Consider the following 16,503-nt stretch of genomic DNA (forward strand, 5'->3'; position numbering starts at 1 on the left):
CAAGACCCACATGCTCAAAACTGATGTTTCTAAACATGGTTAATATGAATATATCTGTGTAGTTTTAAAGGCATTTTTCTTAGCATATTTATATAAATGTAATCATTGTTTTATAATCTGTATGAAGTTCAAAATTAAATAACTGTACCGTGTACTACTTATATTGGACCTTGGGAAAATTACTTAACCTCAGTGCCTCAGGTTTCCATCTGTAATTTGAAGATGATAATTCTCTTTACCCCAGAGAGTTGTGAGAATTAAAAGGTAATACGTATAAATATATATAAATATGTTCAAGTGTTTAAATCTCATTTTATAAAATTATTTATACTGTCAAATAACCTGTGTAAGGTTTTTATTCTAGATCCACTAGGATTTTCTCTTATCACCTCCTGCTTGTCTAAACTTAGGTGTTTGCATAGTTTTTAAAACAATGGCCTCATTTGTCTCCCAGAACATGTACTTTTGGCTGGCAGTGTACAGAATACTAATGATAAAAGGCCAAGGTCCTGCCCTTAATCTAGGAACACTAGTCAGTTTGCCGTGCTCCACAGCCACAGACGGTGTCCTTCATGCAGCATCTGAGATAGATCAGAATGTGTATTAGTGATCACAGCATGGCCTTGTTTAAAGACCAAGTAGTGCTGGTGGCCAGTGTGGATAAAACAGCACAAATCCAATAGCACTGTAAAATAGTTTGCACTTTAAAAAATGGTGATGAAATAAGAATGAGGCACCATTTCTAAAATCTTAATAAATTATAAAATGCTTCTCCCTCCTCTTCATTCTTGCTCTTCCCCTTTCTCTTCACGTAGGCATATATATACTTGCTCCCATGAAATGAGTTCGTGGAGACAAATGCTAATTTCTTACACACTTGTGAGTTTTATTGGTAGGAAATATTACCAACAGAACAATTTGATATGCTCTAAAATGTCCTGTGGGACTAGGTCAGGTGAGTATAAAAATCACTGAAGTCCCACATTTCAGTGGGGATAATAACATCCTTAGGTAAAAGGAATTTCAGGTCGCCGCTAGATAAAGTGATGGTGATGGGGTCCTGAGCAGTTTTGACTTTAGACCCTAATGTTTTATTATAAACAGCTCTCCCAGGACATTTAGCTCTCAAGTTCCATTTAATTGTTTCACTTTTTAATCTTACCCAATGATTTGGTTTTATTCCTCTCTTGCCTCTCGCTGGCTTACTTAACGAGGCTCTACCAGAGATGCTTCAAAGCCTTATTGCCTGCTTTTCCAGTGTTGTTCTCAATCCTTTAGGGATAAATTTAGTCTTGTTCTTGTTCCCCATAGATCAGGTAAGTAGTGTAGAAGTTCTATATAGGTGACCAATATGGCAGAGAAGTCTCAAACCAAAACAGAAGTCCTACCAAGTGGGACTTTTTTCTTAGGATTTCAGATACTAAAATTGAAGGTAAGTCTTATTTCTCATCAAGAACAATGACCTCATTGCAGAAATGGTGGAGTTTAAAGACAATTAAATCTCATGATATTGAACCACACTCTTCTAAAATAGTTCCAGTTTTCTGCCTGGAGGGATTTCCAAACCAGAACATCAGGAGAGTTTGCAGAATTGTTAAATGGCTATTGATCACTATTTGAAAAATCATGGAAAATGGGAGAAGTGCCACACAGCTCCAGAGGCAGGCAAATAGAGGGCTAATTTCAAACAACTTGTACACTGAGTTCCATATCAATTCAAAGACAAAACAGATTTTTTTGTTTTTTGTTTTCAATTATTGTTTTATTTTATTGTTACTAAGTTTTATACAGTGACTCTATACATTTTTTCTTCTTTTTTTTAAAGCAATTGTTTGATATCTGTTCCCTTCTTTGTTTATTTGGCCCTGTTTTATTTATTTATTTTATTGTTTTATTATTCGTATGTCATTTCTCCTCCCTGCCCCAACCCCCTCCCTTACCACCCACTCCGCCCCCTCCTTCTCCCCCCTACCCTCTCAATACCCAGCAGAAACTATTTTGCCCTTATCTCTAATTTTGAGGAAGAGAGAGTATAAGCAATAATAGGAAGGAACAAGTGTTTTTGCTGGTTGAGATAAGGATAGCTATACAGGGAGTTGACTCACATTAATTTCCTGTGCATGTGTGTTACCTTCTAGGTTAATTCTTTTTGATCTCACCTTTTCTCTAGTTCCTGGTCCCCTTTTCCTATTGGCCTCAGTTGCTTTTAAGGTATCTGCTTTAGTTTCTCTGCGTTAAGGGCAACAAATGCTAGCTAATTTTTTAGGTGTCTTACCTATCCTCACCCCTCCCTTGTGTGCTAAAGCTTTTATCATGTGCTCAAAGTCCAATCCCCTTGTTGTATTTGCCCTTAATCTAATGTCCACATATGAGGGAGAACATACGATTTTTGGTCTTTTGGGCCAGGCTAACCTCACTCAGAATGATGTTCTCCAATTCCATCCATTTACCAGCGAATGATGACATTTCGTTCTTCTTCATGGCTGCATAAAATTCCATTGTGTATAGATACCACATTTTCTTAATCCATTCGTCAGTGATGGGGCATCTTGGCTGTTTCCATAACTTGGCTATTGTGAATAGTACTGCAATAAACATGGGTGTGCAAGTGCCTCTGGAGTAACCTGCAAAGACAAAACAGATCTTGTTTGTACTGTTTGTTTCTGATTTGAGATCACATGTTTTAATGTTGGCCAAATTTGGGGTTGCCCTTCTACTGCAAGCTATACTGTTCTTTGATTCCTTCAGTCAAAGTTTTAGGACCTGAAGAGATGATAGGCTTTTCACTCCTTTTCAAATGAGCACTGTCCAAACAATATTACCTGAACTGCCTGAGTCCTACCTAAGGGAGGGATAACCATTCCTTCCCATGATCCTTGAACCCTGTGGCTGCTACTGGGCTTGTTCAGTAAGGTGAAAAGTAGGAAATGGCCCTTTCCCTTAGGAAACTTCTATTCTGTCATTTTGCCAAATCAAGGGAGTGTTCTAACCTTCTTTATTACCTCTCTTAGAGTAGGAAAAGAAATGGAAGCAAGCATAACCCAAATAAAATCTATGAACAACCTCCACTGACAGTGAGTTTTAGTATTTACTTTGTTGAAGGATAGGGAACAAGAATCTGATATTCAACCAAAGTAAGAACTTGAAACCCTATCTTATTAGGGGTGGACGTGGAGATGGGCTGGCACATTCCTTACCACTTCAGAGTAGATTAATTAGGTCTCTGGACTATGCAGTTTCATCACACACTGTGAGTCTTCCCTTCACCCTGCAGTTCATTTTAGCATAGGCCCCTCTACCGATTATAAGCACCATGAGGTTGATGCTCTGTCCTGTTTGTTTCCTACCTTATCCTAGGCAGGTGTAAGATTGATGTTTTTGAATAAAATTATGAATGTGCTTTTATTCTTTGGGAATTAAGGTTCACATGGGTTTTATATGGCTCTAGAATGTTGAACTTTGATCAGTTGTTGATATTTCTACTGAAGTAAGTTGTGAGAATTTCTTAATCTTTGCATCTGCCAGAAGTAGAATGGGCCAAAGATGAGTTTCTGTTTCTGTTTCTAGGTCAGAGGTTAAAAACTTATGGTCTCTGGACCAGATTTGGCCTACCAATATATTTTGGTTGGCCCAGTTTTCAAAATTAAGAAATTTCATGCCCAGATTTCTAGCTTCTTTGGGGAAAAATCTAAAAATCAGGTAACACAGACTTCAACTGCTCCATGACCACAAGTGATAACAGCTGGGTAGTAGCTAAGTATGCTAAGCAATTGGGCCCCTCTCACCAGATCACTTCAGTGCCCTCTAGTCTCTACTGTATGATCACCTCACTCATTTTTGCTTCTACCTTGTCATACTTGGCATTTGAGTTTGAGTCACCTTCCAGGTGACTCCAACTGTTCAGTCTGCTCAAATAGAGCAACTGCTTAATGGAGTCGAGGGATTATAATGGCTTTGATTAAATCAGTCTCTTCTATCTTACTCCATTTGGGCTGCCATAACAAAGACTATCCCTATCATAGACTGGGTGGCTTATGAAGAACCAAAATTTATTTCTTATAGTTCTGGAGGCTGGGAAGTCCCAAATCAAGGTGCTAGCAGATTCAGTTTCTGGTGAACACTCCTTCTTGTAGATGGTGCTTTCTTGCTGTGCCCTCTCAGCACAGCAAGGGGGAAGGGGAAAAACAGGCTTCCTCAGGCCTCTTTTACATCATGGAGTGACCTCATGATATGATTAATCATTTTCTAAAAGTCCCCACCCCTTTATACCACCACATTGGGGATTAGGTTTCTAAATATGAATTTTTGGGGGACATAGACATTTAGGCAATTTTCCATTCCTATGATTCTCTGAATCAAAGTAGGACCTCAATGAACTGTGGACCACAATAATCTGTTGTTTTCAGATGAGCACTGTCCAGATAATATCTGAAGTACCTGTTGCTCTGGAGCCCTTAGGACGCTTTTGAAAAGCTACTTTTTCCCTCCTGTACCACTATATGTTCATTTTATGTCATGTACCCTGAAGTGCCTAATGCTATTCCCTGCTAATGGTGTAGATGATAAACATTTGGAAGAGTGGACAGATGGATGAAAAGCACTGAAGTATTTGTTTTCCTTTCCTTACATAGATTTGCCTTTGGCATGTGACACAGCACCAGTAGGGGGAGCCCTGTATCAATTTGGAAATCTGTAAGACTAGTTCTGTTCAGTAGGCTAATTGTATTTAAGAATTTTGCTAAGAATACATTCCGGCACCCTGATTTCAGGATTTAAGTGAACAACGTTAGCACACTTACAAATGATGAGAAGAAGCGTATGGACCTCATCACTGATTTCTCACCAAGGGCTTTTCTACATGTAGATGTTCCAAGTTAGTATCTAGTTTTTTTCATCCATTTTGAAAGCAGCTATCATTCTCCTAAAAAATGTCAAATTATTGGATACATTTAGCCCTTCAAGTCTGTTAGTAACGGGCTGCTTCAGGCATAATTACAACATGATGGATTTCCCAACTGTATGATAATTGTTCTTTCCATAGTTTTCTTCTTTGAAAAAATAAAAGAGTAGCTTTTCACCAAGATGGCGCCGAAAGTGAAGAAGGAAGCTCCTGTCCCTCCCAAAGCTGAAGCCAAAGCAAAGGCTTTGAAAGCCAAGAAGGCAGAGCTGAAAGGTGTCCACAGCCACAAAAAGAAGATACGCATGTCACCCACCTTCAGGCGGCCCAACACACTGAGGCTCTGGAGGCAGCCCAAATACCCTAGGAAGAGTGCCACCAGGAGAAACAAGCTTGACCACTATGCCATCATCAAGTTCCCCCTGACCACCGATTCAGCCATGAAGAAGATAGAAGACAACAACACACTTGTGTTCATTGTGGATGTCAAGGCCAGCAAGCACCAGATCAAGCAGGCTATGAAGAAGCTCTATGATACTGATGTGGCTAAGGTCAATACACTGATCAGGCCTGATGGAGAGAGGAAGTCTTATGTTCGACTAGCTCCTGATTATGATGCTTTGGATGTTGTCAACAAAATTGGAATCATCTAAACGGAGTCCAGCTGGCTAATTCTAAATACACATTTTTTTTCACCATAAAAAAAAAAAAAGAATAGTTGTAGGTAGATGGGTTTTAAAGTTCTTCCCAGCTCAAAGTGAAGCTAGTTTATATGGGGAAAATATGTCTTAGGTATGGCAGAAATGTAAAATCTGAGAATATTAAGGATCTTTTGAGAAGTCCACTTATTTTAGAAAAATTTACGTAGTGGAAGCACTTAGCGTATTGCAGTACACTAAACTTAGAAAAGCTGTATATGATGGTGTGTTCTTTTTCTAAATTTTTGTTTTGAGTTTACAAATTATGGCTTTAGCATCATCATTATTAGTTGGCATGTAGCCCTGTATTCTAGAACATTCTCTTCTTTTTCTTTTGTTACATTATTTTCATGTAGATCAAAGTAGAATTTATTACAAAAGGAAAAGTTCTGGTCTTTATGGCTTGGGGTAGAATTTCAGGTTAAGTAATATGGGGCAGGGAAAAAAATGGCAAAGAGAGCTCTCAACCTCCACCAAGATTGAAACATTAAAAAAGAAAATCAAATAATACTTGGAGATCTCAAAGCACTCTAAGAACTTTACTTATTAAGCTTTTCACCCCCTGTGCAGTAAATATTCTATTAGTCTTTCAGGTGAGATTCTAAGAATTTCTAATTAAGTTGTGTTCTTGCTTCCACAGAGCTCAAATTATACACTTTGCCAAAAAAAAGTGTGTGCTGTGTCGTTCTAGTATGACTTCCAGTAGAGTTACCATTTAATTTCTTCAATATAGGCATTGTATAACATTGTTAATTCTTTTCACAGTTATACTATGATTTTTTTAAATTGCTAATTATTTCAGTTGAAAACTTGTTTCAGGTTTGGTATCAAAGAAATTATTTCCTTCTAAATTGTGTGGGTTTACTTTTCAGTTGCTTAAATTCAAATCCTGTTTGATTTGAGCAGGTGTCTGTAGAAGGAATAAAGGCATGGCAGAGGTGGCTGTTTGTGATGTCCTAATTTTGTGTAGGAATAGCCTGGAATCTTGAGGGTTTGACTGGGTTAGAGGGCAAATTGCTACCCTATATTCCCTGTTCACATGTAATGGTGATACAGGTAACAATATTTTCTTAATGTTAGAGTGTCATAAATTTTGATGAATCTTTTCATATGGGATTTTGGTTGTCTTTAAGCATTATGCAATAGTATTTTCTTTGTTCTTTCAAAAAAAATGCTTAAGTGCTAGAGGTCACATGATACAAAAATAATTTCTGTTGTATCCATTTTCATACTAAACAGTGGGAAAACAAATTATTGATTACTAATGCCACAGAAATAAAAGAGAAAAAATTGTACTCATACTAAATTTTTTAGAAATAGATTGTAGGGGCTTTTCTGATTATAAAAGCCATGCAAGATCGTTGCCAAAAATGTGAGCAAGATTCATGAATACCAAGAGAAAAAAGTTAGACTTAATCACAGCCACAGATGGCTATATTTTAATATTAACAAGGATTTTCCAGGTCAGCCATTGCCTTTTGAGTTGTGTGTCTCAACTGAATGATCTAGTAATACTGATTTTGATTTTGTATGGGCTGAATGAACTTCTTCTGTGTTTCCTCACCAGAATATACATAATTCTATCAGCAAGCTAGTAAATTTTCATTATTGAAGTTGAGTATGTGGTATCCCCAAAGGAATTCTAAATTTGCTCTCATACTAAACAATATATAAAACAATTCATTATACTGTTACATATTTTTATAATTTAAGACCAGCTTGTATGTGAAGTGATACAATATCTTAGTGTGATAACGTGTATTGATTTGTCTTCACCTTTAGATTTAGATTTTAGGCATCACTGTCTTTTTCTGTGATAAGGATTAATGAATCTGTCATTAAAGATACATGTATGTAAGTAGGGAAGCACTTGTTTTTCCTGCAGAGATTTGAAGCTTTTGTTGTATAAGTACTATTACGACAACTTTTATCTTCTTGGGAAAAACTGAATTAAAACTGCTGGCTATGCCCTTTTGGAAACCATCTCACCATGGAAGAAAAAACGTAGAAGTCATGTTTACTACTACTTGTGTAATAGTCTTAGCCACTGAACTTACAAATTATGGTAACATTATTTTAGAAACATGTTAAGAGAAATGAAAAAATTCCTGGTACAGCAATTATCACCTGCAGATGGCCTAAAATTAGCATATTGAATTAACTCCAGAAACAGCTTGTGAGCTGTGAAATGGAGTTCAGATACACAGTGAGATTTCACAGTAATGCTTGGCATATTGGTATAAGTAACCAGATATCAATATACCAATTGGTGCATACAAGTAAAATGAGACTATTAACAACTTGAATAAATAACCTATGTAATACTTGATGTTAAAGAGAATTTAATTTAATGTGAACATGGTAAAGTCTCTCCACTTGTGTGTTGAATATTAAGAATGACTTGTATACACATACCCAAACAAAGAAGACTTGAAATTGAATTTATAACTTACAATCTGATTAGAAGGTAAGACAGTTTCAGTATAGATGGAGGTATTAATTTTGTAAAAGCATGCAGGTTTCAAGTTAACTTTTCTCAGCCTTTTCAACATTATTACTCTTTGACAGATTTTTTAAAAACAGTATTCCATCTTATGGCAAGGAGAAATAATTTAGTCAGAATTTAAAAGGAGGCGCTAATGAGCTATAAGGAAGAATTTAACTTTTACCTAAGAGGACTTAGTCTTTGTGAATGGATCATTTGGTCATTGAACATTCAACAAGTATCTCTGACTCTTTACTAGCAAGGCATCAAAAGAAGAAACCTTCCTTTCTGTGAAGTTATTAAAACTTTTAATTTACATGTGTAAAGAATATATTTTAATCATGTCCATACATATAAGGTCAGCAAGAAGACATTTAATGCTTAGCATGCAGTTGCTATAATTTTATAAATACAATTTTATTTTGAGGTTTTCATTTTGTCTCTGCCCATTTTCTGGATAATCTTTGCCATTTAGAAAAGAGACAGTTAATATATGGTGTGGTATAAAGGAAAAAAGTATCTCCTGCATGTGTATTTCCCCAGTAATCCAGTCAAAAGTTAAATTCTTACTGGGCTTTTCTAGAAGTGCTCCAGATTAATCTTTGCTTATAAATCTCATCTTTCTCTCCGTTACTATAGGTAAGTTAAACAGGTACCATTTACCCCTTCTGAACTTCACTTAGCTACATTGCAGTTAACAAGTCTCATTTCCTTAATTCAAATGCCTGTACACATACACACGACATTTTTATTATTAGTCTTTCTTCATATTTTGTTTCTGGTGATCTCAGCACTTTGGGGAACTGAATAATAGCTTCTTTTCACAAAATGATTGGATGATGTCTTTATAACATATTAGGTAAGCATTATTGTCCCCTGATAAAACACATTAAAAAAAAGTTTTCAGGGCTGGCAAGTGGCGCAAGTGGTAGAGTGCCTGCCTAGCAAGCATAAGGCCCTGAGTTCAAATCCCAGTGCCACAAAAAAAAAATTTTTAGGTACTATGAAGGATGCATACAATCTGTCCTTTAGAATGGAATATTCCACAACTGTTAATATCCCTGGTGTGCATCAGTTTTACTTATATGGGATCTATCCATATGTTACACAAATGGAAGTTGCATGATACATCTAACAGATGCACATAGTTTTTACTTCTTTGTATGTTTAATTCTTCCATCCAACAGATAGGTTCTTTTAAACACAGCAGTTACAGCATGCATTGAATTTTTTCGCAGTTGTTTGTCCTTTTGCATTCTTGTTCTTTTTGGAATTTCTTTTCTGCCTAGTGGAAATAGGAGTTATTCTTTTAATATTTAACTGCAGCATAATCTGTGAGGTTTTCCTGATTCTTAGATATAACAGTCCTTCTCCTAAACACCAGTGCCCTCTGTCTGCTCATGGCAGTACTCGTAATAATATATTTACATATCTGTTGTGCCATTAGATACTGAGTTCTCACTACCCACCCTGGTGCCTGTAGATAACGTAGTCTCAACTGAACCGAAGACTGACTTTTTCCGTCATGTTGCTCCCGGCTATAAATTGATATGCATAGAACATTTTGAGCGCTCTTCTGTCTCCTGAACATCAGATATATTTTGTGATTTCAGTTATTTATTCTTATCCATGATTATTGGGGATTATTTTAAAACTTTATTTAGGAATAAGTTACATGCCATAAAATTCATGTGTTTTAAGTGTTCAATGATTTTTAATAAACTTACAGAGTTTTATAATCATCATTACAATCTAATCTTAGACTAGTTCCATTACACTAAGAAGATCCCAAATGAGATATTTTAAAATATTGATAGAACTGTCCAGAAACTTCTTTGTGATTAGTTGAACTGCATGACCTTAAAATGTGTCATTGCTTTGATTCTAAGCTGTCAGGGGCACACTATACTTAGAGGCAGGGCAAGGCAGTTGGTGCTGCAGCATCCTAAAAGGATACGCAGGCAGACAGGAGAGGACACCAGTTTCCCAGGTGTGTCTCTGCTGTGCTCTGTGCTAGGTATATTATATATACACTGCCCCATTTGAGATTCAGAATGTAATACTGTGTAATGTGGGTGCCTTCTTCATTTAATACATTAGGTCTCTGCAGAGGAAGAGGAATGACTAGCTCAAAGTCACTCCACCTTCTAGCCCCAGGAAGAGGAAAGGCGATAGAGAAGACATAGATCCCCTCTTCCCTTTAAGGGCATGACCAAGAAATTACATGTATTACTTCTCTTCATGTCTTATTAGATAGAGCATAGACATAGGCCATATGCAGCTGCAAGAAAGGTTATAGAAGAACGTGTTTGTTTGTTTGTTTGTTTGTTTAACATGGCACTAAAAGACCATGTATCCAACTACAGCTTCAATTGCACTGTATTAAGGAAAGGATAAATATTGGAGAACAATTGGCAGTCTCTGCCTCTTCATGCTATGAAAATGAGTTTAAAATGAAAAGTGTTGACTTACACATAAGAGGAGGGAGGCATGGTAGCTTTAGTTCAAACTTGTTCTTATGGTTTCTTCTCTTTCATCTAGGCCAGAAGAATTAGCCAAACCCATATACTTCTTTTGAAATGATTCCATATTTTACACACAGGCCTTTGTTTTGAAGTTGGTGATAATAAGTACATTTTTTAGGCATAGTGTCAGCTTGAGTTCATGTTTTCACTAAAAAGTGTATGTGAAGGTTCCAGAGTTGACCTCTGAATTAGACATCCACATAGCAGAGTTTACTGGGGTAAAACCTAGATCACTTTTTCATTCTTCAGAATATTTCTAAGAAAAAAAATTTCTCATCACAATACTGTGCATTTTAATTAATATATAATATTATTTAAGATAGAAAGCTTTAATTTCTATGCTTGGCAGGCATTCAAACTTCATTATTCCAAAACAGCATTTGTTTCTTAGAGAACTGATGCAATCTAGGAGTCAGGAATTCATGTTCCAACCTCAGTACTTAACTATGGTATCATGTTGACTAAGCAGATATCTAAACTAGTATCTCAAAGCAGAGTTTCAAAGTAGCTTCTCTAATCATTATATGTATTTTGCTAACAATTATGAAGTCTTTAAAAACTGCAGTTGTCACCCTTTTTTTCATTGTTGGTTACTAGAGACCACAGACAACCTTAAGTTTCTTTAAGGATGTTTTCTTCACAACTAGCTGAACCGACACAAGAAATGAAAGATGCACTTACTATTTGCCAATATACCACTTCATAGCATTCTCTCAAAGGCTTTTTTTTTAATTAGAAAAGATTATTTGAGCTCTTGAGATTAGAAAATTTAAGTTACCTTGGTAGGAAGACTGTTGTTATAAGTGATGATGTATGTCATTTTGGGAGATGTCCATTTCACTATAAATCTTGTAATGACTACTGCCAGTCTTACATTCTAGGTAAGGCTAATTTTAGCCAAGCTCACTGAGCATATTCCCAGTATTAACTCCAGTCATTTCATCTGCTTCTTTTTTATGCATTCTTGACAAAGCCAAGTTATACAGAATATATAAAGTAAACTGCTGTTTGTATGAGTGGTGAGTGGTTTCCTGATTCCTTTCTCTTTTGTGTGGGTGGCCTTCCTTCACTCCATTGCCTGTATCCTCAGCTATCATGAATGTTTTGTTTTCTCTTTTGCAGGTGACACGATTGGTACTGCCTGGCATGGTAGAAAGGTGAGTCACAAGCTCACACACAAACACTGTGGATGCAGAGCTCATTATTATTTATAGGGAGAATCCTTTCTTTGAAAATGTCATTAAAGTGACTAATGAACCTAGCTCCATGTCTTAGTGCCAGGCGAGTCACATGGTAGAGTGTGACTCATTGGTGGAGGAAGCCCTTTCCACTCAACTCTATTTTCTCCTCTATGGTAGTGGTGGTTCCTTTGGATCAGGATTAAAAAGCCAGCCTGAGTCACCATCATCACTAACTCAATTGCCTGCTATTCTGAGGGGGTGGATAGAGTTCCTGGGATATTCCCGGGAATGCCTTCTTAAAGCTGTATCATCTTAGCCAAAATCAGTGGAGTTTCATGAGCAAGACTGCACTCAGGTTTCTCCCATCTTAGTGGGAGAGTGTATGCCTAGGAATATAGGTATGCTATGAAGAGATCAGAATGTATCAGAGCAACCACTGTAGAGAAAAGGCAATGTCCTCTGGCCCCATTTGTGGCCCAGTTTAAATTGGGTACCACTAAGATATGCTGAATGACTTCATTTTTATTGAGAAATATGTGGTAGAGTTTTTACATTTGAAATAGCATGAAGTACAAAATTGTAACTAAGCTCTGTTCCTTCCTTGGAAAAACCTGAATGATGGCTAGGCCTTCAAAGAAAACCTGTTGAAAGAGCTAGGTTTGCATCTTGAGCCAGCTTGATCATTTGCTGAATTTAGGGATTCACAATCATGCTTCCTCTGCAAAACAGCTTTGAGTTTGGAAGAGACCCAAAGGAAACAGCTTTGAAAAAGAAGGATCCAAGGACCCCACTTGTGTTAAGAGATGTCTCTGACCTGCTTCAGGCAGGGATTACAGCTTATGTTTATTGAGTGCCTCTGTGTGTCATGTGTTGTGCTTAGAACTTAATATTTGTTCATTCATTTAGCTTTTATAGCCTTCCCCCTGTGTTGATGAAGAAACTGAGGTTAGGAGTCCATCTACTGAGCATCTACAGAGACTGATCAAGAAATTGTTACTCTACAAAATTCTTTGTAGTTCCATTTTATATTAATTCAATGTGGTAAATCTGTCCATTAAAGATGAAATACTTGGGCTGGGAATGTCACTCAGTGTTAGAGCATTTACCTAGCCTTAGGTTCCATCTCCAACACTGCAAATAAAGAAAAGAAAAGAAGAATATAATTATAAACCACAGAGGTATCATAAAAGAAATTTTAAAGTGTGTTGATGAAAACCATATCAAAAAAGAATGGTTGTGAAATCGTTTCACAGAGCATAATGCATTGGATTCAAAGAGTGGTGGAAATCCAATGCTTTAAATTAATTGAAAGCACTCATTTGACAAGTGGAAAAAATGGAGACTCAACGAGATGGAGTGCTGTAAAACTACATAAGTAAATTATACAAATGGAAAGAACTAGGAACTTCACTGCTATCTCTTTAGACCTGACAGCCATTACCACAGTTATAGTTGAAGCAGTAGATAAAAACAAACAGTGCAAAGAAAAGAATTCATCCATTCCATGGGCATTCATAGACAAAGTTTATCATAGAATACTCAGAAGATAGTTGGATCCTTATCTTTAAGAAGGCAAGTTTATTTTAAACTGAAGTTGAGAAATGATGGAAAGCCCTGTGGGTCATAGACTGAAACTGACATCATGGGTGTGATTGTGGTACTTGCTTAGGACTAGTGAGAATTGTACATGGATTTTATGAATTAGTACTTTTGATTAAGAGCAGGCTAATCTGTGTCCACTTGAATTTTAGGAGTTACTATGTGTATTAGTCAAGGTAGGCTAATGGTAGTAATAGACTGCCCCAAATCTCAGTGGCTTAACATGGTCAAGGTTTAGTTTTCCCTCACCTACCTACCTAGTCGTTCTGGGATCTGAGGCCCCATCATTCTTTGTAGTCTTGGAGTTCTCCTCTGCATCCAGCTAGTGGTCAAAGGAAGAAAATCAGTATGACTTTAACAGACGTTTCATGAGCCAGACTTGGAAGTGGTATACATTACTTCTGTCCACATTTCATTGTACAGAGCTCAGTCTGTCACAGGCTACAACAAACTGCAAGAGAAGCCAGAAATGTTAGCTGTGTGCCCAAAAGGAAAGAAAAACTCCAGGTGAACAGATCATCCTAAAGTGTCTTACTTACACTTTGTAAGTGGCTTCAGTGTAGCCTACTGTTTACACCACTCCAAAATGCCATTTCCTGTGGTTGGTTTCCATAGGATTAGTGTTCTCATTGAGTAAAGCACTGTCCTTTAGAAAGATCCTTTGTTGGTAGGGTTTTTGTTTTCTTTCTTCTTCCTTTCATTGATTCTACCTCTGAGGTTTGAGATTTTCCAAACCCTCTAGAACCGTATCCTAGAGCCAACTGACTTATCACTAAACAAGTATTTATAATCAAACTAAGGTATTATTACCATAGAAGTAGAAAGTGCATAATTATATTATAGAGGAAACTCTCTCTTTCTACTTCCCTGGAATTATAAACATTGTGTACAGCTGGAGCCAGGAGGTGGTTGCCATAACAACCACAAGAAAGCTAAAAATAGCCTTTTTCATATTGTATTGCTTAAGGTGGAATTATGACATGTTACGGTGTTTTACGGCAGGTAATTTTCATGTGCTAAATGTTTGCAAACTTTCTTCAACAAAGCAATATTTGTATAAATATAAGTGTTTAGATTGCTAGTCCTAATTATATACCTGACCCTGTGTTCTAGGATTCTTTTCTGACACAGGATTCTATTTTGATATATTTCTCTGTCTTCCTGAGAGTCTATTAGAGACCTGTCTATACCAATTTCAGTTTTATTTTTAAGCTTAAAAACTGTATAATATAATGACCCTGCAAGAGCATGCTTCTGCCTTCTCTTTGTGAAGTGGAAATGTGAAGAATTGTGATTTGAGTCTTTTTTTTTTGGCACATTCTCCCTTGCCTCCATCAAGCCCCATATCTAGTTAGCTGTCTAAACTGGGATTGACCCTGTGGTTCCAGTTCTTCACAGCAACATTCACACATCCCTACCGCTCCTACCCTGCATTGTGGGGCAGTGCTGAGGATTCCTGAGGAAGGCAGAAATCAGTGACTTATTTCAGACAAGACGTATTACTTCCTCTGACAATAGTATTTTTATAAGGTGAGAACAAGGATACTACAACAGTCTGACAAAATGATGGGTCATTTATAGAACAAAAACTTGGCAAATTTTTTTACCCAGATGACAATTAAAGAGAGTCTTAAAGGGAATTGTAAAGGTCTAACAGAATTCTCTTAAAGAACATAGCTATAGAGAGCTATAAACAGCAAGGTACTAAATTTATAGGACTGGGCAAGTTTAATGTTTTGGCTTGTGGGAGGACTAATAATGGAAGTGAATATGTTCATATGAAAAGATGCTTCTTTATAGCCACTGGTGTTTGCTGTTTTTTTTTAAATACAGTATTTGAGTTCTAGTAGATCCTCAATAATTTGTACCACTGAGACACCATTGTGTGACAGTTAGCAAGTAAGCAGTATGATAAATTAAGAATGGTGCATCACAGAAAATGTTTTTTGATTTGTTTATTTGGATGCTTGTCATAACAAACCAGGAAATGTGTTGAATTATGAGCAACATGAGTCTTCATTACAGAAATTCAGCAAACATTCTTAATGTACCTTCCAGTCTTAGAATTGTTCCCATGTCCCCAGAAAAAGAGAGATTATCTAGGGTTTGGTTTTGTGTGCAATTAAGTGCAGCCCATTTTGTCCTTCTGCTTGATAAAACCGAGTTGTCATGAGTCTGGTTGTGCCATGGAAACTGGTTTGACGTCACTAATTCTGCTTAGATGGAGGATTAGAGCTAGACAAATTAGTTGATTTTAAAGATGAGTCCTTTGTGCCTCCCAGTCCCAAATGTTTACTGCCATTTCTACATAAAGAAGAGATACTGTATGCAGTACGAGGATTAAGACAGGCTATATCAGCGAGGGGGGTTGGAGGGAGAGGGAGGAGGCGGGGGCAGGGGGGAGAAATGGCCCAAACAGTGTATGCACATGTGAATAAATGAATTAAAAAAACAAAAGGACAGACTATATCAGTGTGTTATTTGTGACCCAAACAAAACTAACTTGAATATTATTATCCTTCGGGGCAGAGATGGCAAGGGAGAGAAATTGGCAGGGAGAGAATTTTATGGGTTATGTGTGGGGGTGTGGGAAGGTATTTGCTAGACAAATACATGTGCTTAAAGGTAGGATGGAGATTTTGAAGAGGGGATGCTTTCTCTTCTATCATTTGGATAAAATTACAAGTTCTGTCCTTTTAATTACTTAGGTCTAATGCATTCTTACTTTATACAGCACTTTGTTAGTTTTAGATTTGTTTAATGTATTTAGAATGCAAATACTGTGTTTTGCATAAAGTACCCTAAAACTCTGATTTTTTTTGCGCTCTTAAAGTAGCAGAGCTAGAGATTTTAATTCAGGGTAGAATGTTTGAAAAACAAAGATCTTAGTTGTCTAGAGTAAACAAGTAAAGGAGCATAACTGCATAATTGTGACATATTGGATTACCAGTATTATTTATAAAAATGGAAAAGAAGCTTTTATTATCTTTAAATGACTTTTCCTCTGTTGAAGTAAGTCATGGCTTTGGTGAGTGAAGATTTAAGAGTCTGTTTGATGACTTCAAGGTTTAATTTTTTTATGTATTTGATAACATTAAACTTTAATCTTTAAAAACTT

The 16,503-nt window shown here is 36.7% G+C and overlaps 1 protein-coding gene and 1 pseudogene across 3 annotated transcripts in view; both read left to right on the forward strand.

The window, feature by feature from the left end:
- Hsd17b12 (hydroxysteroid 17-beta dehydrogenase 12) overlaps positions 1-16,503 on the forward strand; it is a 229,380-nt gene that overhangs the window by 193,886 nt on the left and 18,991 nt on the right. For all 3 annotated transcript variants that reach the window (XM_074044646.1, XM_074044645.1, XM_020186052.2), the window contains one exon: positions 11,728-11,762. In XM_074044646.1, coding sequence (XP_073900747.1) covers positions 11,728-11,762 — 35 coding nt within the window. The remainder of the gene's footprint in view (positions 1-11,727; positions 11,763-16,503) is intronic.
- On the forward strand, positions 2,318-11,762 carry LOC141411996 (large ribosomal subunit protein uL23 pseudogene; annotated as a pseudogene).

The sequence above is a fragment of the Castor canadensis genome, chromosome 1 (genome assembly GCF_047511655.1).
Source record: "Castor canadensis chromosome 1, mCasCan1.hap1v2, whole genome shotgun sequence".
In the NCBI taxonomy this organism is placed as follows: domain Eukaryota; kingdom Metazoa; phylum Chordata; class Mammalia; order Rodentia; family Castoridae; genus Castor; species Castor canadensis.